The 24,415-nt window shown below is 39.1% G+C and overlaps 1 protein-coding gene across 1 annotated transcript in view; it reads left to right on the plus strand.

The window, feature by feature from the left end:
* Positions 1-6,130: 6,130 nt before the first annotated feature.
* gfra3 (GDNF family receptor alpha 3) overlaps positions 6,131-24,415 on the plus strand; it is a 41,451-nt gene continuing 23,166 nt past the window's right edge. The window contains exons 1-5 of the mRNA XM_057849527.1: positions 6,131-6,275; positions 14,458-14,754; positions 18,120-18,191; positions 19,249-19,603; positions 23,946-24,058. Coding sequence (XP_057705510.1) covers positions 6,236-6,275; positions 14,458-14,754; positions 18,120-18,191; positions 19,249-19,603; positions 23,946-24,058 — 877 coding nt within the window. The 5' untranslated portion in view covers positions 6,131-6,235. The remainder of the gene's footprint in view (positions 6,276-14,457; positions 14,755-18,119; positions 18,192-19,248; positions 19,604-23,945; positions 24,059-24,415) is intronic.

The following is a 24,415-nucleotide window of genomic DNA, read 5'->3' on the forward strand; positions in this document are numbered from 1 at the left end:
CCCCTGTAGCTACACATATGAACCCTGACCCCATTCTAAAATCAATGTTTCTGGAACCAATTCTCGCAACTGAAGTAAAGAGTCTAATTATGCAATGCGAAAACAAAAACTCCACTGACTTTCATGAAATGGATATGAAACTCATCAAGAGCATTCATAATGAAATTCTGCTCCCAATAACTCATATTTTCAATAAATCTTTTGAGTCCGGAATCTTCCCTGATGAAATGAAAATAGCTAAAGTTATTCCAATATTCAAAGGTGGGAACCCACATGAGTTCAACAACTACAGACCTATCTCCATCCTGCCCCAACTTTCAAAAATACTTGAAAAGCTCTTTAATAACCGACTTGACAAATACATAACAAAACATCATTTATTACACGACAGCCAATATGGGTTTAGGAGAAACCACTCCACTGTGCAGGCCCTAGCTGAGTCTATGGAACTGATCACGGATGCTCTTGACCAAAAAAATACTCTGTGGGAATTTTCCTGGACTTGAAAAAAGCCTTTGATACAGTTAACCACAACATTCTACTGGACAAACTACAGAGACTTGGAATGAGAGGTAACGTTCTAAACTGGATAAGAAGCTATTTGGAAAGGCGCTCGCAATATGTTTCATATGAAGGGTGCAGATCATCAACTCGTCTAATTACACGTGGCGTGCCCCAAGGCTCCGTCCTGGGACCGAAACTATTCATCCTATACATAAATGACCTGCATCTAGCTTCTAATCTAAAAATGGTGCTTTTTGCGGATGACACTAACATCTTCTGTTCCGGAAAAGACCCCCAGAGATTATTTAAACAAATAAATGTGGAATTAGCTAAACTGCAAAAATGGTTCGATGCAAACAAATTATCTCTTAACCTCGAGAAAACTAAATACATTGTATTTGGAAGAAAAGGTTTGGATATGAACCTAAAGATACAAATAAATAATGTGGAGATACAAAGGGTACAACAGCACAAAGTGTTAGGCATAATTATTGATCAACGCCTAAACTGGAAGCCACATGTAGAGAAACAAAATTGCTAGGAGCATCTCAATTCTCTATAGAGTACAAAACATGTTAGATACGAGGGCTCTCCAAACCCTATACTGCGCACTCGTTCTGCCGCACTTCAGTTACTGCCTAGAGATTTGGGGACGCACTGATGAAACGTACCTCAACCCACTCTTCGTCCTCCAAAAGAAAGCCATCAGAATTGTTCATGGAGCTTCCTACAGAGCACATACCAATGAGCTCTTTATCAAGTCCAAACTACTGAAATTACATGATCTGGTTAACTACAAAATAGCTCAAATGATGTATAAGGCCAACACAAACAGTCTTCCAGCTAATTTGCAAGCTTTATTCCATATTAAAGAATCCTCCTACAAACTGAGAGTATGCCGAACGTTTTCCTACCAGACAATTAGGACTAAATTGAAATCTTTTTCCATTGTAAACACTGGGGCTTGCCTGTGGAATACATGTGATGCAGCGCTAACGAATATAAATTCGTTAAGCTACTTCAAAAAAATGTATAAACGTGACATAATAAGCCAGTACGTTGCCCAGACTCAACTGTAAATGCACACACAACACAGATAAGACTGTCCTCACAGCAAATGCACGCTTAAATGTCAGGGCCAACTAGATAAGACATAACATTTCTGGGACATGCCCCTCAATGAAATCACATTACTGATTCTGCCTTCGCTACGTACACGCTGAATTTCCTCCTGAGGCAATTATGGAACTGGTAAACTGGGCTCTGAGTTCGATGGACGGAATATTCTTTACGATGCGGCCTACATTGGCGCAACGTCCTTGCCCAGCGACCACCTTTACGTCTGGCTATGTGGAAGACGCCTGGGGTAAATGGAGGCCGCTATGCCTAACGTCCCTCCTGATAGAGGACGCTGAGGAGCTGTACATCTTCGGCACGCTGCTGGCTCTGGCCTTCCTGCTGCTACTTGCTGCTCTCTGGGTTCGTCGCTTCTCGATCAGGATGAAGAACCAACTCCATGACACACTGGAGGTTGTTCGACGCAACGGCGACGAGTTGGCACTGTTAATGAAGGAGCAGGCAATGCTAAGTGACGCCGCCGCACGACTGGCCACAAAAATTGACGCGGAGCTGCGTGATCATGAGAGACTCGCTCGGGCCAACCGGGCCAGAGTTGATGATGACTAATCTCCTAAACCGGGCAAGGGATGCTGACTAGAAATCTTCTACGGTGGATACAACACAGGAGAACCTCCAAAGCACCCCAGGCACCCTTCACCTACTTGGACATGAACTGATCCAATATACTTAAATTACTATATGTGAAATCTCCATGGCAATTAATGACTTTTGATCAAAATGTGTTAGACTGTCATTGGACTGATCCAGAGCATGCTGCTTGTGCGACCTTGGTGGCAGGGGGACGGGTCCCGATAAGCTTCTGCTTTTTCCGTCTCCTTTGTCATGTCTGTTCTCATCTTCTTTGGATAAACAAATTTACTGGATTCCATTGAGGCATATATAAATTGATGCCATTGACGGCCATTTATGTTAAAATTAGGGCTGTGAAACGATTAAAAATTTTAATCGAGTTAATCACAGCTTAGAAATTAATTCCTCGTAATTAATCGCAATTCAAACCATCTCTAAAATATGCCATATTTTTGTGTAAATTATTGTTGGAATGGAAAGATAAGACAAGACGGATATATTCAACATACTGTACATAGGTACAAAGACTGCATTAACACTATTAACATTCTTTCTGTGAAAGGGATCCACGGATAGATTCTTAAAGGATAAATGTGGGTTTGTATATTGTGACTAAATATTGCCATCTAGTGTATGTGTTGAGCTTTCAGTAAATGATAATGTAGTGACAAAACTGTTCTGCCCAAATGCATGATGGGAAGTGGGTAACCAGGACTGTGTGTGGCGGCTGCAAATAATATATCTTCTCTGTGTTGTGTACAATGCAGGGTGTTAAGAAAAAGATCAACTCCTGACATTCTTTCCCACGTTGCTCGTCTCAATAGTTATAATTGTTGTGGAAGAGATGTCAAAGCTTTACGCAATTTACAGCACGGTCTAAATGAATGCCTGTATCCACTCCACTCACCTGTCACTGCCTCTTAGCTCTGTATGTATGTAGAACGTTGCCATTGTAGTCTGTTTGCGGCAATGCGTGAGTGGGTCGTTCCGTGCATCCGTTAAATATTTTTACGTGATTAATTTTAAAAATTAATTACCGCCCGTTAACGCGATAAATTTGACAGCCCAAGTTGTGCCTTATGTTGGCTCAGCATGTGTGTTTTATGTTAAAAGAACACAATTGCTAAATACTGAAGGAAAGCAATTTAATCAGGTGCAAATTATGTATTTTTTAAATTTCGGTTCAACATGTATTTTGGGGTGAACATGAGTGCCTTATGTTGGCTCAACAAGAGTGCTTTATGTTCGCGCAACATGAGTGCCTAGTATTGGCTAGACATGTGTGCTTTATGTTAAAAGGACACAATTGCTAAATGCTGAAGGAAAGCAATATTATCAGGTGCAAATTCTTTCCATATTTTTTTTAATGTCAGTTCAACACCCCATTTTTTTGAGTGTACCCACCGTTGGTCATGAGTGATTTGAGTGTATAATAATGATATACATTAATTCATGTTACAGCCTGGATTAGAGAGATGGAAATTGATACTCAGACTACAATGTTTCATTTTCTATAGACAAGTTTCCTGAGCGAAATATGGGCGGCGCCATCTTGGACAATGTCTGCCTCGAACTTCAGGTTTAGAAAAAACCTTATCAGTTGCGGTTGAAGTTAGTAGTGTGTTGACGAAGTTAAAACTGCGAGATCAAGTCAGAGGAACTCACGGAATGTCCAGAAATGGATTCAGCATGACGTCGATGAGACGTACATGAGATTGGATGATTGTTCTTATCACTTTGTTGATCATTCGTGGACAAAATTATAACAACCTGTTGTTGACGTGAGGTATAGATTGATACGCCGGCCACTTGAGTGACCAAAATGAGGTGAAATGACAAATTATATTATATTTGCCGAATGCAGAAGGGCTCACACGGATTTTGTTCTTACAAGAAAATACTACAATGTATGTACTGTACATATAAACAAAAATAATATGTCATTCTTTTTTATTGCAGATATTGATTGCAATAAAAGATTTGGACAACATGATTCCATTTCTTGTTTTATTTAAAACGATTGGTGTATGTGCAAAACAGGTCAATAAATCAAAATTTATAAAATTATTGGAAAAATAGCATACAAGAATGTGACATCAGACAGCAGAGCTCCGGAGCCTCGCCAAACTTTCTCCCGACATTCGGCCTCCAGACGGGCTGTTTCTCGCTCTCCTCGGTAATTCCAGCTTCAATAGCGTATCTTAAGGTTGTCGCAGTTAAAAAGCTTGTAGTTGGATCTCGGGATCGAGCTGACGGTCCGCTGCGAGGCGAGCCACCGCTGCAGCCCCAGTCTTTCGGCCGCCCCTGGGTAGAACAGCGTAGTTTCGATATTGTCCATCAACTTACAGTGAGAGCTGCTGTGAGGCACATCAACATATCTTCCCTTGCCTAACAATGTTTTCCACCTGTAAACAGACGAACAAACAAACTTGTAACACTTGCATTTATGCGGTGCTATCCAACACGTGCTGATTAGCAACAGGCTAGCAGCAGCAGCAGTAGTTGTAGTAAGAATTATTAAGCCTCATAATTACAATCATCTTCGTAATATCAATAGCAAAGGCAACAAGTCTCGTATTTTTGGAGCACATACCTTCAATACCACAGCGGCAGCATGACTACACGAACGCCCAGGACCCGCGATACGTATACAGCCTGCAGTTTGGACGTCTTCCTCCGGTGTTACCAGCACCCATTGTATGTGGTACGGCGCATAAAGGCACTGGCTTGGTTCTTGGTTCATCCGTCTTCATGAAGACAAAATTCCCGTGTTCGTGTATGAGGACACATCCAACTTTATGGCTGTGCAGGTACTGGAATGCCTCAGAGCTTTTCAGGTTCCTGATGGCGTTTCCATCCACTGCTATAGAGTCAATAAAATACGACAATATTTTATTTGTGGTCACCCTTGGTCACTTCTTTATGTTGTCTTCCCATGTCGAGATGGTCGAGGGTTTTTAGTGAATGATGCCTCTCCAGAGCCATTGAAGTCAATGGGAAAAAAATTGTAAATGGAAGTTGCAGGCAGACATAAGGAAGTAAAGCGGAAGTACCTCGGAAACTTGTCTATTACATATAAATAAATATGTCAATCAAGTCCTACTTCGGGGTGTTTTGGTTGCGAAAAATAAGGGATTACTAAGTGATATACACGCACGCATGCCTGCATGCATGAATTCGGCTTCAAATGCGTTATAAAGAACCAGCAATATCTGAGTAAAACATCCTAAAAAAGAAACAATGGTTCATAGTCATTTGAAGCAACGGTCTTGTATTTCAAAGAGCCTTGGAGGGTCAATAAAATTGTCCTTTTTGAAAATTTGATTGTCCTGAAAGAGTCCTTGTCTGCTTATCTGCCGATCAGAGATAGGTAGGCCACAGTAATTAAATTACTTCAGATAAACTCCCTTCTGGGAAAACAACATAAAAATGGAGGAAGGCCAAATCAAATCATGACTATTGGTGCACATTAATTCAACAAATCATTTTTAAAATCTGATGATTGTTATATAAATAATAAAGCACAGCAAAAGGGGAATGGATTTGAATCATAACATAAACGTATCAAAACCTTGTTTTCTGGGAGAATATAAAGCAGGTCTTCAACATACATATAAATAACAGAAAAGTGTCTATATATGGAGGAATGGGAGAAAGCAGAGAAGGAAAGACCAGTTGATAGTCCCAGCCACGTTAACATGGCAAGTGCACATGAACACACTCAACAGAGGAGCCTGACTGAGTGTTCGCATGAGAAAGGTGACGCTCATCTTGACGGCTATCCAGTAATTACTCTGCGCACAGCTGCTTCACAGCCGTAAAGGGTGTGGATTTTATTCTTTGCCTTCTTTAGAATTCTTCTTCTTCGTCCTTGACGCTGATTAACGAATTGAAAGGATAAACGGTCATCTGCAGCAAGACCTTTTAAGCATCGTCTGTTACAGAACAGACTTTTGTCAGTGCTGTGGAGCGGCAAAGAGCGCACCACACTCCGTGAGATCAATTCTCTTCGAACACAAACATGATCTTGTCTGGGACAGCTTTATTACTTTTCTTCTCAGGTAGGTTCAACAATTTGACTTTAAAAGCAACAGTGAGTAATGCTGAAGTCCAGGTATTTGCACCTTTTAATGAATTTGAGGAATTTGACATTTTTGCTAAATCTGTACATCATATTAACTGGCTTTCTTTGGTGTATATTTATTTACTAATAGGAATTAATACAGCATGCTTAATCAGGAATTGCTGTTAAATGTCTCAAAAAAGTTCCATATTCTTGTGCAAAAGTAGCAATATTGTGAACAAGGTAACTCATAATAAAACCCTATATTCAAATAAACCTTTATGATGATAAGTTTCTCCCCGTTGCCATGGAGTGAAAACGTTTTCCTCCAGTTCAGCCACCCACAATGTCTTCGATGTCTTGAATTTGTGATTTTACTCTTCTGTAGCCCCCCCATCCTTTTTTTTTTTTTTTTTTTTTTGTAACTTGCAATCAGTATACTTCTACTGTAAGATTGGTTTGATTTTAATAAGTAATTGTTAAACTATATAATATATATATATATAATGACAAGAGAAAAAGGTAGAAAATTAAGTGAAATCCAGATTTGTTATCAAATTAACAAATAAGATATTATTTTACATTTAGGGGAGAACGGGATTTGTTGTCTCATCGATTGGTTGTCACACTTGTACCCAGAAAAAACCCAAAGACTCCATAATGATATTGACGGGACACAGGGCGGGGGCTGATTAATTGGGGGCCTGCTTTGTTGGCGTGGCCGTCAAAGCAGACCCGAGTGGAATCACAGACAAAGAGCTTTTTTTGTTGAAAATTCTTGTGATTAAATGCTTAAATCCCTGAGTTCTTTATAGATATGGACATAAAAAAGTCTTGATTCTTGGTTAAATGCAAAAAAACAGTGCAGGTAGCACTGCACTACCAATGTGGTGCTAGTTAAAGGGTATGACAACACCTGGGGAAATGCTAATATTCCATCATTTATCCATAAACGCATGCCTTTTGGATTCATATCATGCCACTTCGTGTAATTACACACAACGCAACACCAACAAAATGATAGAAATTTGGATCGATTGTCAAACTAAAAGGACCTGCCCACAAGATCCCGGACATCTAGCATATTGTGTGCGTGACGTCACTACAAGGAAACAACCGACTCAGTGCTTAGTACTGAATGGCGGCGATGATAGTGGACAATTTTTTTTCTAGTTGCAGCGACGAATCTGACGTAACGAACATTCTTCTAATGGTGACGAGGAGAGTTATGAACCTTTCTTTGGTGTTTTGGGTTATCAATTTGAGCCCAAACGAAAGCAAATGCAGCCTAATGAAAGGATCATTGAGAGGAGCAATCACACCGATGAAACGCCGGCAACATCGTGTGGGAAACACCGAATGGTTTGTTTTGCATTTCCTTGTGTGAATTGATACACTGTGACCGCAAAATAATTTAATGTATAGAATAATTATCATTTATTGTGCTATCATAGGTTTTCGCTCTGCCAACAGACACAAATAATGGGATTCGAGGATTTGTTCTATACATTTTACGAGCGATAATTTATACATGTGACCAGTCCTATATCCAATGCGTGATATGTTTTTATTATAAAAGAGTACTCACTCTGGCCGTTCCGAGCTTGGCTGCTCCGCTCCTTTGGTTAGCCTGGGGTGGTCTCATCAGAGCCAGTCGTCCTCTTTCTTGATATCGCGGGACATTTAGGGGGCTGCGCGTGTATGGTGGCTGCTTTCATCAGCAATTTCTTAGCAAAACCTGATTTCATTTGTCCATAGTTCGAATAGCTTTCAGGTGTAAAATGTGCACCACACAAAACCGTGCCGGAAGCTGGGTCATCAAAATTAGCCCTCTTAGCACGGACGAACTTTACTCATTGTCTGCGTAGTCCAGCTCTTTTTCTCGCGTTCGGGAACTCATGGGTACTACATTGCGACAAATGGCTATTTGTAGACCACATAGCATGACAGGTTTGAACCATTTTAGCGATTTTTTGATAAAACACGAACGCAACTCTCCCGTCGATAAACAACGATGGCACCTGCCTCGACCTTTCGTTTCCTTGTTATGACATATCCGCCCCATTCGGCTGTTTCCGGAATACTTTCGGAAATGTTCATAATTTTCTATCTATTTTCGATAATTGCTCATGAATGCGGTTTATTTTTTTGTTAACTTTATTAATATTTGTTATCTTGCCACATAACGGTTCTATTGATATCTCACAGCCCCTTAGTGTTTTAACACCCTTTAAGTCACTGTGGCAGCCCCCTTAGTACAACAAAGAGCTTTTTCTGGTGAAAATTCTAAATATGTCAAAGTACGATGCTACGTCTGCCAGTCAACGTGGCGGCCGCCATATGTAAACGGAGCTTTTCCAGTGAAAATTCTTGTGAATAAATGTTTAAATCCCTGAATTCTTTATAGATATGGACGTTACACAGTCTCGATTATTGGTTAAAAGCAGAAAAACGTGCAGGTAGCATTTATTTTACATAAATATTGCGAAGTATACCGTAATTCCAATGCTGTAGCGGCTAATTTCTCCCATTGATTTTTTTCACAACATTTCAAAATGCATGCATGGTACGAAAAATAGAACAATTACCTTGAATCCTTGAACAAATCACTCCTGAGACAATCCTTCCTGTTTGCATACGGTACAGCTTTCGTATTTTTTCAACATAAATTCGGCGTTGGATCGCTAAATGTGTCGCTGCGACCGACTGCGAATAACAGAAGCGGATTGTGGAATGGCCCCCTACTTGAAAGCGTGGCGCGCTGAAGGTTGAATCTGACCCGTCAATATCATTATGAAGCCTATGAAAAACCTACATTGTTTTTAAAGTAAAGTAACACATCATTTTGAGGTAAGAGCCAATTACTTTTTTTAACGGTTAATTACAAAAATTAAGGTCTTCATTGTATTCTTTTTGTTGACTTTTACATCATAGGTTTTTAGTTATGAAATTGTTACTATTAGAAAAAAATTAGGGTTGTCCCCATTCAATCATGTGATCGGAAATCTGGCCGATCGCACCATTTTTCAGAGGATTGGAATCGGGTGAAAAGGATTGGGTTTTTGATTTTAAAAATATATTTATCTTTGTCTGCTTCATGCTCGTACCCTCTCACCCTCCCTCCTGATAGGCGGTGCGGCCAAACTGGCCAGCTTGTTTGGTACTTAAAGTTAACGCTGATTGACAGGTTTGTAGCTTTGATCTCTCCAGAGAAGCTTGGTAGTTGTACAATCAAAGGGACACACATGTGTCAATCATCGTTAAGCTTGCTTAATTGTGCTGTAGCAACTCATTGTGTAAGTGAGAGGCTGTTCTCAGCAGAGTGAGCGTCAAAGTGTGAGTGGACTCTCTCAATAAATCATTTAATAGAGACAGGCATTTTTCTACGTTATTCTTGTTTAAAAATCATTCACTTTATGAAAGCGGCATGGTGGGAAAGTAACAGTAACTTTTTTTTTTTTTTTTTCGGTATCGCATCGGGACTCGGTATCCTCAAAATCAGGTAACCCGGAATCGGGTGCAAAAAAAAAAAAAAATGCAATCAGGACATCCCAAGAAAGTATGATACCAAACCTAGCGTTTCACATTCTCTAGCAAGGTAGTTGAATGCTAGCTGTGAGCTTAGGTTTTGAGCCCAAAATATGAGTTTAGTTTGATTGATGTAAAAAAAAAAAAAAAAAAAAAAAAGAAAATTGCCAAGATATTAATATTATGTAATTAATGATTATTCTTTTGTTGATGAGAGGAGTTAATTGAAAGAGTGAAAAATGCTACAACAAACCCCAATCTCCCTTACATCTTATAATACTGTAATTTGTACTTAAACTAGAATGTGACAAATGAGCATGTGATGTCTCAAAAACAAAATACATTATTATTATTGTTTAAGTTTTATTTAATGTTCAATGTGATAACATCTGAAATAAAACATGACATGTTCAAGTCATGTTCCCAAGTTACTTTGTAATCCTTCATTTTTTACATGTAATGTGATAATTTTGTTTTTGTTTCACCCAGAGGTGTGGGGGTGTACATATACATGTATGTACGCTATACATTGTGATGCTAAACCAAAAAAGAAGAGCTATCCAAACATACGCAAGATTCAGATCCATAGATGGCATCACACACATCATCCCATTAAAATTTAAGCAGTTCTACAATTAAGGTACTTAATGACTGCTGAGTTGATAAATTTGTAGAGTGATTGGTAATAGACTACCACAGCAAAATCTGCTGTCAAAGCAGTCTATGAATTTCTTAACAACTGACAAGATGACTTGGCATTTCGATGGAAATTGAAAACAGACGAGCGGTCCTAAACAACCTTCTCACTATCATCATTTTCAGATACTATAAAACTTCAAATCATCAATTGAGAGTTTTGAATTTGTTTCTGGGCAAGTGGTGGACCCAAGTGCAGTTCCCGGAGGCAAATGACACATACGCAATTTAAAACAAAAAAAGTGTATGTACGGTGGAAGAATGAAGGCTGGAGGGCAGGGGCGTCACTAGTTTTTAAGAATTAGTAGGGCTTAGCCCCCAGGAGATGACCAGGATGTATGTGAATGTAGCGTTTAATATTTATTTTATTTTATTTATATATATATATATATATATATATATATATATATATATATATATATATATATATATATATATATATATACAGTGCCCTGCAAAAGTATTCGGCGCCCTTGAATCTTTCAACCTTTCGCCACATTTCAGGCTTCAAACATAAAGATATGAAATTTAATTTTTTTGTCAAGAATCAACAACAAGTGGGACACAATCGTGAAGTGGAACAACATTTATTGGATAATTTAAACTTTTTTAACAAATAAAAAACTGAAAAGTGGGGCGTGCAATAATATTCGGCCCCTTTAATTTCAGTGCAGCAAACTCACTCCAGAAGTTCAGTGAGGATCTCTGAATGATCCAATGTTGTCCTAAATGACCGATGATGATAAATAGAATCCAAATGTGTGTAATCAAGTCTCCGTATAAATGCACCTGCTCTGTGATAGTCTCAGGGTTCTGTTTAAAGTGCAGAGAGCATTATGAAAACCAAGGAACACACCATGCAGGTCCGAGATACTGTTGTGGAGAAGTTTAAAGCCGGATTTGGATACAAAAAGATTTCCCAAGCTTTAAACATCTCTAGGAGCACTGTGCAAGCCATCATATAGAAATGGAAGGAGCATCAGACCACTGCAAATCTTCCAAGACCCGGCCGTCCTTCCAAACTTTCTTCTCAAACAAGAGAAAACTGATCAGAGATGCAGCCAAGAGGCCCATGATCACTCTGGATGAACTGCAGACATCTACAGCTGAGGTGGGAGAGTCTGTACATAGGACAACAATCAGTCGTACACTGCACAAATCTGGCCTTTATGGAAGAGTGGCAAGAAGAAAGCCATTTCTCAGAGATATCCATAAAAAGTCTCGTTTAAAGTTTGCCACAAGCCACCTGGGAGACACACCAAACATGTGGAAGAAGGTGCGCTGGTCAGATGAAACCAAAATTGAACTTTTTGGCCACAATGCAAAACGATATGTTTGGCATAAAAGCAACACAGCTCATCACCCTGAACACACCATCTCCACTGTCAAACATGGTGTTGGCAGCATCATGGTTTGGGCCTGCTTTTCTTCAGCAGGGACAGGGAAGATGGTTAAAATTGACGGGAAGACGGATGCAGCCAAATACAGGAACATTCTGGAAGAAAACCTGTTGGTATCTGCACAAGACCTGAGACTGGGACGGAGATTTATCTTCCAAAAGGACAATGATCCAAAACATAAAGCCAAATCTACAATGGAATGGTTCAAAAATAAACGTATCCAGGTGTTAGAATGGCCAAGTCAAAGTCCAGACCTGAATCCAATCGAGAATCTGTGGAAAGAGCTGAAGACTGCTGTTCACAAACACTCTCCATCCAACCTCACTGAGCTCAAGCTGTTTTGCAAGGAAGAATGGGCACGAATGTCAGTCTCTTGATGTGCAAAACTGATAGAAACATACCCCAAGCGACTTGCAGCTGTAATTGGAGCAAAAGGTGGCGCTACAAAGTATTAACGCAAGGGGGCCGAATAATATTGCACGCCCCACTTTTCAGTTTTTTATTTGTTAAAAAAGTTTAAATTATCCAATAAATTTTGTTCCACTTCACGATTGTGTCCCACTTGTTGTTGATTCTTGACAAAAAATTAAAATTTTATATCTTAATGTTTGAAGCCTGAAATGTGGCGAAAGGTTGCAAGGTTCAAGGGGGCCGAATACTTTTGCAAGGCACTGTATATATATATATTATATATATATATTATATATATATATATATATATATATGTTTAATCATAGAAGCTAATGCCATGACTTTCGCTCACAACCCATTAATTGTCCAAATATTTGTCGCGCAGATTGCATTTTAGGTGCGTATGTAACAAAATTGTAATTTAAAACCCTGAAAAATACTACTAATTTCTTGATTTCTAATTTCTTGAAGTAATATCTGGGTCAGGCTTTTTTTTTTTTTTAATAAAACAACCATATTTTTATCAAATAAAACAACACCAATATTTTGGGGGGGGGGGCTTGATACTATTTTAGGCCTAACAATGCCTGTGCTGGAGGGTCATAAGCAAGCAACAAAATGGTCTGAATGGAACGTGGTAGAAAATGTGTATGCCTGAGAAAAAGTGTAATATTTCCACTGAAAATGATGAATAATTTTATCTCAGTTTTGGCATGATAAACTACAAGCTATACACAAAATCCTTTCTCCAAAAGCAATGTACTTACGGAATCCTGTAAATTTCTGGTAGTAAACCTTAAGACTTGTTTACATTTGAAAACAGTAGCCCTCATTCATCAATAAAGTCAATTGCAGTTTGTGTACCATATTTTCCACACTATAAGGCGCATCGGAGTATAAGACGCACATTCAATGAATGGTCTATTTTAAAACTGCTTTTTTATATAGGGCGCACCGCATTATAAGGCGCAGTAGTAGTAGTGTCTGCATTATGCATCCACTAGATGAAGCTGCCTTAAAGGGAATGTCATGCCATGAGTAAACAATATTGTTCCATATACAGGGTGACCCAAAAAACAGGAACTTTTTAAAAATCCAATGAAACCAAGACTGATGGAAGAATTTTTTTTTTATTCATAGTAATTGAAACCTTAAAACATGCCAATTAAGAAACAGCGATGGAATTTTTACTTTTTACAAAATGATACTCTTTAATTGGTGTTCTCCTGTCATGTACTGCATTCTTGAAATCTGCTGTTGAGATTCCGCATGGATTCCTCATCTGAGCTGGAATACGGTGAATTTCATGCCGAATTCACCATGTTTGCTATAATTGATTACTTGCTCAAGGTCGCTGTCTCACGTTGCTGCCACTTGCTCATGTCTGTCAATAGGCAAAAATTCACCCCAATTTTTTTTTTTTTTGAGTGGTCAACAGTAGATTTCAAGATGAAGGAGGATGGCATTTAAAGGATATCATTTTTAACTGAAAATTCCATAATTGTTTTAAGTTTCCAAACACTATGAATAACTATTTTTCTTCCATAACTCATGGTTTTATTTGATAGTTAAAAAGTTGTTTTTGGGTCACCCTTTTGTTGTAGTTGTATTTGTAGTAGCTTTTTGCATCCACTAGATGGAGGTACGTTAGTTGGAATGTCATGCCATTATTAACCAATATTGCTCAATACATAAGGCGCATCTTATTGAGAAAACAGAAGGCTTTTAGATGCACTTTATAGTGCAGAAAATACGGTACTTGAAACAGCCAAACAACCACCTCTAGAAAAGCCCTGCTGTATCCTAAGACGGATGCTAATTAGCTTCTATGTTACAATGTTTTAACGCTTCATCAGCAAATTGAACATAATTGTCTCAAAAACAACATGTACGCAGATAGTGTAATAGTAATAGTCATGGTTATCTCCTCTTCGTAGAATGTCTAAAATTAGTGCCGTATTTATGAGTTGCGAAAATATTGTGAATTTCAGAGTTCTGGGCCTGACTGCCAAAGACCCCTAATAATGCCTATATGAACAGTCATTTCTTAGCGCTCCCAGGACACACCAAAAGGAGCAACATTTAATTAATGGATTGAGATAGAAATGTTGATCCATGGCGCTCACTCATTTCATCTTTTCCTAGGTGTGTTGTCATTTTCATTTCCCAACTTCACTTTCTCTGCCCTCCCAACTGACTGTATTGAAGCCCATCGTACGTGTTCTGCGGATCCCCTCTGCAAAGAGTTATACCGGGGGTTAGAGCTGTGTACGGGTGAAGCTTCTGTGCCACCAGTTGAAGAACAGGCAATGTCGGAGTGTCTGCAGAGACAGGATGCCTTACTCGCCAAACACCCCTCTTTTTTGGCCTGCAAGTGCCATCGAGGCTTTCGCAAGGAGGAGCAATGCGTGCAAATATATTGGCGAATTCATCTGCTGCCAGGTCAGTCAGGGTTCCGGGGTTGCTGAAGGATAAGGATGTACAGATCCGTATTAAAAGCAAAAAAATGCTTATGCCGCTTTAGTGGATTACTGTGACAGTCAATACAGTTACAATCTTACCTCTTGAACAGAAATGGATGCTTATTCTTAGCATGCGCAGTACAGTAACTGACGAAAGTCAAGTCGAATAGGTTAAGCCCTAAATCATCGAAAAACATATCCCAAAGGGCTTCACCGACAAATACATACTGTGGTATCTCAAGATACGAAATTAATTAATTCCGGAGTGGCTTTCCTAACATGACCAGTGGCACTTAAATGTCACTAGTTTGTTCGGTTCTAGTTTCTGCTACGTTATCACACGACTATTTGAACTCATAGCAAAGATGATGTGCTAAAATATGAGCTAACTTTGGCAGCCATTGCTTGCTATTTCATCTAGATTTTTGTGCCTTGATAAAGCATCACTTGTAAGTTATAGTCCTTTGTTTCATATACATGAACATTGTGGTGTGTATATTTTCTTTGTTTACATTTGTACGTAGTCAAACGTAGTTGTGGTGTTCAGTGGCGCCTCCAGAAATTTTTCATAGGGGTGGCCAGATGGGGCCACTTAAAATCTTGGGGTGCCCAAAACTAAAAGCTATAATTTCAGGCTTTTTAGTATATTATTGCAGTAAAAACGTCAGGGGAAAACTATCAGAAAGACTTAAGGACACGGCTACTGATATACTTTGGCGTATTGTGTAATATTTGATGTTAATAATGATTTAATGTGCATAGTCCGTAACTGTCCAGTCAACATTTTGAGTTCCACAACAATTCTGTTTTATTGTGTTATGTATATATTAGGCATAAGGTGTACATTTAACTAGGGCTGTCAAACGATTAAAATTTTTAACCGAGTTAATCACAGCTTAAAAATTAATGAATCGTAATTAATCGCAATTCAAACCATCGCTAAAATATGCCATATTTTTCTGTAAATTATTCTTGGAATGGAAAGATAAGACAAGACGGATATATACATTCAACATACTGTACATAAGTACTGTATGTGTTTATTAAAACAATAAATCCACAAGATGGCATTAACATTAATAACATTCTTTCTGTGAAGGGGATCCACGGATAGAAAGACTTGTAATTCTTAAAGGATAAATGTGAGTTTGTATATTGTGACTAAATATTGCCATCTAGTGTATTGGATGAGCTTTCAGTAAATGATACTGTAGCGACTTAACTGTTCTGCCCAAATGCATGATGGGAAGTTGTGCAACCATGACTGTGTGTGGTGGCTGCAAATGCTATATCTTCTCTGCGTTGGGCACACTACAGGGTGTTAAGAAAAAGATTGACTCCTGTCATTCTTCCTCACGTCGCTTCCCACAATATTTATAGTTGCTGTGGGAGAGATGACAAAGCTTTTGCCAATTAAAAGCACGGCCCCAATGAACGCTTTTATCCACTCCACTCACTTGACACTGCCTCTTATCTCTGTATAGAAGTAAAACGGCAGCATTGTAGGCTGTTTGCGCCAATGCGTGAATGAGTCATACTGCGAATGCGTTAATTGTGATAAATATTTTCACGTGATTAATTAAAAAAAATAAAAATAAAAAATACCACCCGTTAATGCGATAAATTTGACAGCCCTACATTTAACAACAACAAAAAAATGCATTCATTTTGGATGAAATGCATAACTAATGCTGTAACAATCTAACGATATACTGGCAAGTGGGGTGGCCAGTAGGTTGGCCAACCAATTTATAGGGGTGGCCGTGGCCACCGCTGGCCACCCCCTGGTGGCGCCACTGGTGGTGTTAGGAGTTGGAGATTTATGACCCAGTTTTCAATGGGATTATCCATAGAGCCACGGGACATTATACAGTATACAATGAAGTGTCCTTGACACTGCGCGACTGGTCAAGTGAAAATGAAACTGTTCATCAAACTTCTATGCAATGTTTTCACGCCTCGTCTGCTTTTTAGAATAGTAAGCTAGACAACACAGTAGTTGCATGATTGCATTGCCGCGAGCACAAATGATCTATTACGTATTATATTTTGTGGGATGAATAATTCTTCATAATATGAGGCGGAAAAAAAGCTTTGAAAACTTTGTGCTGAAAATTTCACATCTTGTGCTACCACTGTGTTAGCAAATGGTAACAATTCATGAAATCAATTATCACATCAGCATGTCTAACAACCTATAATTGAGAATCACTGCCATAAACCCTTGCAAGATATGTACCTGCCCTTACATGAATCTGCTAAAAGATAGCATATTTTACTCAATTCAACAGGATTTTATGAAACTCTTTTTAACTATGTTAGATATGGTTGTTGGCAGTTGGTAACGCTTGCAGTAACCACAAAAATAATCAGAGACAATGGGGCAAAGCTAATTTTGATGGCGCTTCAGCTTCAGGCAAAAACTGACAATCGTTTTTTTATGTTTACAGTAATCCAAGACACATTTTTAGCTGGTCATCGGCACCATAGCAGTGAGCAAGCCAAGCAAAATTGCTTTCAGCTGAGTAAACGACAACTAGCAGAGGGGTGTGGAGGTTGTGGAAAAAAAAAAGATGGGACAAAACAAGAACTAGTCAAATGCTAAAAGTTTTGTTCCAAACCACATCAAATGCGCATGTATTCATTTGAATACCACTTTATTTGTATAGTGCATGCTTGATTTGACTCTAAAATACTAAGGCATGGACTCCAATGAATGCACTGTCCTGTTTGGGGCGACAGTGTGACGTATGACAAGTAGTCAAATTCAGTGACTCAATGGAAAGCAAATTTTAGATTAAGCATGTAGCGGTGATTAACAAACTTATTATTATTATTAAGTTATCTGCATTGTAGCACCGCACTTTGCAAGAAGTATTTATTGATATAATAAAAAACAACATTTTCACCTCCAAAATATTTTTCCAATTTTGGTACACGTGATGCAGCTCTACAGTATCACATAGATAGAAATGGTTATGAACGAATTATCTCAGAATCACTGTGAGAAAACTGTATTGTTGTGGGAGTACACTTGAGTTGGATGTTATGATTCATCTTTCTGTTAGGTGTCCTCTTCTTGGTGTTGTGCAAATGCCCACCCAAGATGTTAGTGACATCTGCTCTATTTGGTTTGAAAATTTGACCAACAACATTTTTTTAATGTGTATTTTAGATTTGTACTATTTAAGTTTCTATTCTTAAGGTCCTTGTTTTCACTCCCTGCCCTTCCCTTTATTTAGTTTATGTTTTTACATAACACTTTATGTGTAACGTATTACTGTTGTGATCTCAACATGTGCTTAAATCTGTCCCCCCAACCCCCCCAATTTTGTATTGTGCCAGTGGAGGATGAGTTGGAAAGGTCTCCCTATGACAACGCATTAATGGACAGAGGCATGGCCTCCTTAGTGGCAGGTAAAACAAAATTTATTATCTGGCATACAATATATCATGCTAATGTTGCTTGTATGTTACTATTACTCAGCTCTGTTTTAACCATTTTCCTTCCGAATTTTCTGATCATCATTTGTTATGCAGATACCGTCCACTGTTATACATTTTTTTTGTTTGACTTAGTTTGATCATTATCATGGAGGAATCATGGTAATCATTTCAAATGCTTTCCACCATTGCAATTCTGACAAATCCCCGGCCCGAAGATGTATATTTTACTTCTTGGCTATGAAAATTAACAACTGAGATAATGAAATTGCAAAAGTGTGCACATACTTTTGTAACCGGCACAGTTCAGAATGACCTCATCACATCTAAACTTATGTTAAATGGGCCACACAGTGATGGGAAATCTTTGTCATAAGGCCAGTTCAATACATATCAAGATACATAGACCACAGTTCATAAGTTTGGGGTCACCCTGACAATCTTGTTTTTCATGAAAATTCACACTTTTATTTATCAACTTGGTTGCAAAATTAGTAGAAATTACTGTCAAACATTGACAAGGTTAGAAATAATGGTTTTTATTTAAATGATAATCATTCAATAAAAATATTATTTCAAATAAAAGTAATTATTTCTAACCTTGTCAATTTCTCGACTATATTTTGTGTTCATTTTGCAACTCATTTGATAGTGTCATCTACCTTCAACCAGAATCCAGACCCCGAGTTGTATGGCGTTGCCTTTGTGCCACTATTCTGTATGAGCAATGATTGACTTTGAGCACAGAAAAATATATTGACCGAGAAATTAAAGATTTTGAGCAGTGAAAATAATATTGAGCAAAAAATACAAATCTGCTGCTATGGTCGGTAAATGCTAAAGAACATGTACAAGGACTGTTACATTTCTATTTCCCACCTTTATGAATGGCTATCCGGTCAAATGAGTTTTTTCTTCCCAACTCTAGAAATGACCTTAATGCGTATGGGAACATGTGTAAACATATCAAAATTTTGTTTTCAAAATTGAAAACAGAATTTCGCAACATTTATCCCCTACTTTTACCCAGCCTCGCCTTTCATACAAGATGATGTGGAAAACCAGTGCCTGAAAGCGGCTCAGGACTGCGGCCTATATGAAAAGTGTGGTGCTCTGCGGTCAGAGTATGTTGTGGCATGCACCAAGAAGATATCTGGAACCAACCGATGTAACGTGCAGAAATGTCACCGGGCTCTGAGAAGATTCATCGAGAGGGTACCTGAGGAATACAGCTTTGGTGTCCTTTTCTGCCCCTGTACCAACACTGCGTGCGGTGAGAGGAGGAGAAAGACCATTGTACCCTCCTGTGCTTATGAGGAGATAGAGGGCCTGCAACACAACTGCCTCCATCAGCAAAGCTTCTGCCGCAAGGACACTCTGTGCAGGTCAGACAAGGTCCTCAGGCATGAACGCACACTATGGATATCAAGCATAGTTCAAGGGCAATTTAAATCATCCAAGTCATTTTTATCTTTCACCTTTTGACCAATTTAGAGGGGGTGGAAATTCACTAATAAACTAATAACTAAAAATTTGGTAAACTAATTTCTAATTGCAAGGAGGAAAAATGAATAGTACCGTATTTTTCGGACTATACGTCGCACCTGAGTATAAGTCGCACCAGCCAAAAAACGCGCAATGAAAAGGAAAAAAACATATATAAGTCGCACCGGAGTATAAGTCGCATTTTTGGCGGTGCATATATGCATAATGATAACAAATTAAAGCCTGTCTTTTGTGACGAATACTCCCAGGTAAACAAGACTGTAAGATGGATATTCAATAAACATTTATATCTTTTATATTTGCGTGTCTGTTCTAACAGGCGGATAGTGGATTTGACATTTATTTTAATGTCTTCGAGTTGGAAGAAAAATACGCTTTTTCAATGTTTAATGTTCTCAGTATATAAATAGTCTACATATTTTTTATTATCATTAAACTTTTTTATGATCATTATAAATTAATTTACACAGCAAAATAATGCTGGAAAATGTTTGTTAAATGTATTTCTCGTATAACAGCAAAGCGCCACATTCGTTTATATTCAGCGAAGCCGACACAGGTTTCTGTATAGCATCTTCAACAATAAATTTGAAGCCTTTCCATACCCCACTCCTACAGCAGTGAATGTTTTTCTTTTCAATTCCCCCATCTTTAGTTTGTTTTTCCACTTCTTCTTGCTTCATATCGAAAAAGAAATACCAGTATACGGACTCGCGGAGGGCGCCAGGGCGGGAGGGGAAGATTAAAAAGAGGGCGGGGCCAAGCCGGTCAAGTGCACAGGCATGCACAGCGCCTTCTCTGTTTTATCCAAATTATTTATTTAACATCCATACATCGTTTTAGTATAAATATATGAATATATATTTATTTTTTAAAAAGTTAGCGATATAGAAGTCGGCCCGACCCGACCGTAAATAACCACACATAGGTCACTCCAGACCATAAGACGCACCCTCTGCCAAACTATGAAAAAAAATTGCGACTTATAGTCCGAAAAATACGGTAATCAAAACTCATCTGCAATTGTTACCATGTGCTTGAAAATCTCTCCAAAAAGGTGTAGCCCAGTGCTTTTCAACCTTTTCTGAGTCACAGCATGAGTTAACATTGGAAAAAATCACCAGAAATGTTCCAAAAATTACTTTCTGTACAGTATATTTAATTATAAAATAATTCCTCAGTATTTATACTGACTCAATGTGAAACTTGAGCCTACTTAGATGAACACAAAGCCGATATCCTGCCAGGAATTGAACAAAGACACACGAAGCTATTTTTCAACAGCTCTCAGTCTCTCTCTGTTTTTATTTTTTTACAGCAGTTAGACTTGAAAAGCTCAGAATTGTCAGACAGGGGGACTTTAGTAATGTCTTTAATCAGGGTCGAGCATCTCGCTGACAGTAGCTTTGCAGGTCTCTCCCAAAGTGTGAGACTTTTTGGATTTAGCAACAAGTTCAGCAACAAGGTAACTGGCTTTTAAGGGCTTTCTTATTTACCTTTGTGGTTTTTCAAAAAAAAAAAAAAGTAAATAAAAAGTCGCCAGTTTCTCTGTGTTTTCACAAAGGCGAAGAAAATAATCCATCGACTTGTTTGAAGCGACGGGTGTTTCATTTGGAGATGATGTTTAAGCTTGATTGGCACCATGGCGCTGGATAGCATTCAAGAACTGCTCGAATTTCTAGCCACCGGCTGTCCTCGACAATGTTTTGGAATAAAACACAGGGGGAGGATTGACGGTTGTCACATATGGATAAAATGGAAAATACACTTTCGTGTATATCGACACTTGACGAGTAATCAAATGATGGACAGTAGACGTGCTGCAGTCCACAGAGTCGCGAACAGCAAGGTGGCTGATGGCTAGAAATCCGAGCAGTTCTTGAATGCGACACGAGCAATACCTCGCTCATCTGCACACGACCGAGAACTTTCTACCTACTCCTTCCTGCCTACTGCAACTCCGCCAGACGACCTAAAAAAAAAAAAAAAAAGTGACATTGGATAATTCCTTGCAGCACACCTGACGATCTCTCACTGCACACTAGTGTGCCGCGGCACGCTGGTTGAAAAACACTAGTGTAACCAACATTTAAAATAGGACATGGCCAACTAAGTCGCGTATCTACAGTGCTGGCCAAAAGTATTGGCACTCCTGCAATTCTGTCAGGTAATGCTCTATTTCTCCCAGAAAATGATTGCAATTACAAATGCTTTGGTAGTAATAGCTTCATTTATTTTGCTTACAATGAAAAAACACGAACGAGAACCGGGGGGGGGGTCATATAATTTTACACAAAACTCCAAAAATGGGCTGGACAAAAGTATTGGCACCCTTTGAAAAATCATGTGATGCTTCTCTAATTTGTGTTATTAACAGCACCTGGCACTTCCCTGTGGCACATAACAGGTGGTGGCAATAACTAAATCACACTTGCAGCAAGTTAAAATGGATTAAAGTTGACTCAACCTCTGTCCTGTGTCCTTGTGTGTACCACATTGAGCATGGAGAAAAGAAAGACCTAAGAACTGTCTGAGGACTTTTTGTGAAGCAAAATTGTGAGTAAGCATGGGCAATCTCAAGGCTACAAGTCCATCTCCAAAGATCTGAATGTTCCTGTGTCTACTGTGCGCAGTGTCATCAATAAATGTAAAGTCCATGGCACTGTGGCCAACCTCCCAAGATGTGGACGGAAAACCAAAATTGATAAAGGAGATTTCAACGAAAGATTGTGCTGATGGTGAATAAAGAACCTCGACTAACATCCAACCACTTCAAGCTGTCTTGCAGTCCGAGGGTACAACAGTGTCAATCCATACTATCCGTCGCCGTCTGAATGAAAAGGGATTCTATGGTAAGATACCCAGGAAGACCCCACTTCTGACCCAGAGACATAAAAAAGCCAGGCTGGAGTTTGCCAAAACTTACTTGAGAAAGCAAAAAACGTTTTGGAAGAATGTTCTCTGGTCAGATGAGACAAAAGTAGAGCTTTTTGGGAAAAGGCATCAACATAGAGTTTACAGGGGGGAAAATGAGGCCTTCAAAGAAAAGAACACCGTCCCCACAGTCAAACATGGCGGAGATTCCCTGATGTTTTGGGGTTGATTTGCTGCCTCTGGCACTGGACTGCTTGACCGAGTGCGTGGCATTATGAAGTCTGAAGACTACCAACAAATTTTGCAGCATAATGTCGGGCCCAATGTGAGAAAGCTCAGAGGTCATGGGTCTTCAAGCAGCACAATGGCCCAAAACACGCTTAAAAAAGCACTAGAAAATGGTTTGAGGGAAAGCACTGGAGACTTCTAAAGTGGCCAGCAATGAGTCCAGACCTGAATTGCATAGAACACCTGTGGAGAGATCTGAAAATGGCACCCTTCAAATCTCAGAGACCTGGAGCAGTTGGCCGAAGAAGAATGGTCTAAAATTCCAGCAGAGCATTGTAAGAATCTCATTGATGGATACCGGAAGCGGTTGTTCGCAGCTATTTTGTCTACAGGTTGTTCTACCAAGCATTAGGCTGAGGGTGCCAATACTGTTGTCCGGCCCATTTTTGGAGTTTTGTGTAAAATGATAATGATTTTTTTTTTTCATTCTCTTTTGTGTTTTTTTATTTCAAGCAAAATAAATAAAGATATTACTACCAAAGTATTTGTAATTGAAATCATTTTATGGGAGAAATTGAGTATTATCTGACAGAATTGCAGGGGTGCCAAAACTTTTGGCCAGCGGTGTATATACATACAGTATGTACCTGTATATTAGAGCTGTCCTGACTAGTCGATGTTGCCGGTGTCATTAATGACGTAAATTTGTCGACGAGCACAACATATCGTTGACAGTTAATGAGTTTTTTTTTTTAATTAACATTTGAAAGTACGTGTGCAAAGTTGATATGGCGAAGGCTCGGGAGGCAAGAGTTTCAAACGGGGAAGAGGACAGCGGGACAATAAAACGAAAAAGCGGACCAGACTGTCCACAGTAATGTCTCATTATCAAGAGAAAAAGGAGAGTTTCACTGTTGTGTGCAGCCTTTGTTACGCCGAGCTAGCGTACCAGTTATAACCCGCAGTTTTCACAGACCACACCTCAGCCCTGTCAAGTCTGGGCTGGGTTTGTTATGACGTATCTCCGCAAGTACAATGGAGAAATGTTCCGGGTAATACTTTTACTTTTAAAATTACGAGTCTTTTAATTTTTCATTGTCAGTTGTTTTCTATTTCTAGGTCCAGATTAGCTGATTTCATCCAGAACTGCCAGCCATCACCACAAGCGACCAGTGGCTGTCTGAGAGACAGAGAGAGGAGTCTTTGCCTCCATGCCTATGCAGGACTTATCGGTATGGGCTGTAATGAGCAGCTGAAAGAGATGTTCAGTGGAAAAGTCACATGGAATGCCCCAGGAAATATTGTACACTGTAATGCCCATCAAGACAAACTTGGATTGGATTTAATTTGACAGGATAAAGTCCTGTCAAGTGGCCACTCGGGTTGTTGTCGTTGCTCTTGTGGACGCTAACTTTCATGAACCGATCTTCTCGAAACCTGGTAGCCATTTAGCATGGGCAAATATCTATCGATTCTCGGACCCTGATTTTTATTATATCAGGGCTGAATTATTTATTGCGGCCTTATTGTGCCTTTAGGTTACGAGTTAGCCAGGAGAAGGCAGTTTCGATCATGACTTGGTGCATTTA

The sequence above is a fragment of the Corythoichthys intestinalis genome, chromosome 11 (genome assembly GCF_030265065.1).
Source record: "Corythoichthys intestinalis isolate RoL2023-P3 chromosome 11, ASM3026506v1, whole genome shotgun sequence".
Lineage (NCBI taxonomy): Eukaryota > Metazoa > Chordata > Actinopteri > Syngnathiformes > Syngnathidae > Corythoichthys > Corythoichthys intestinalis.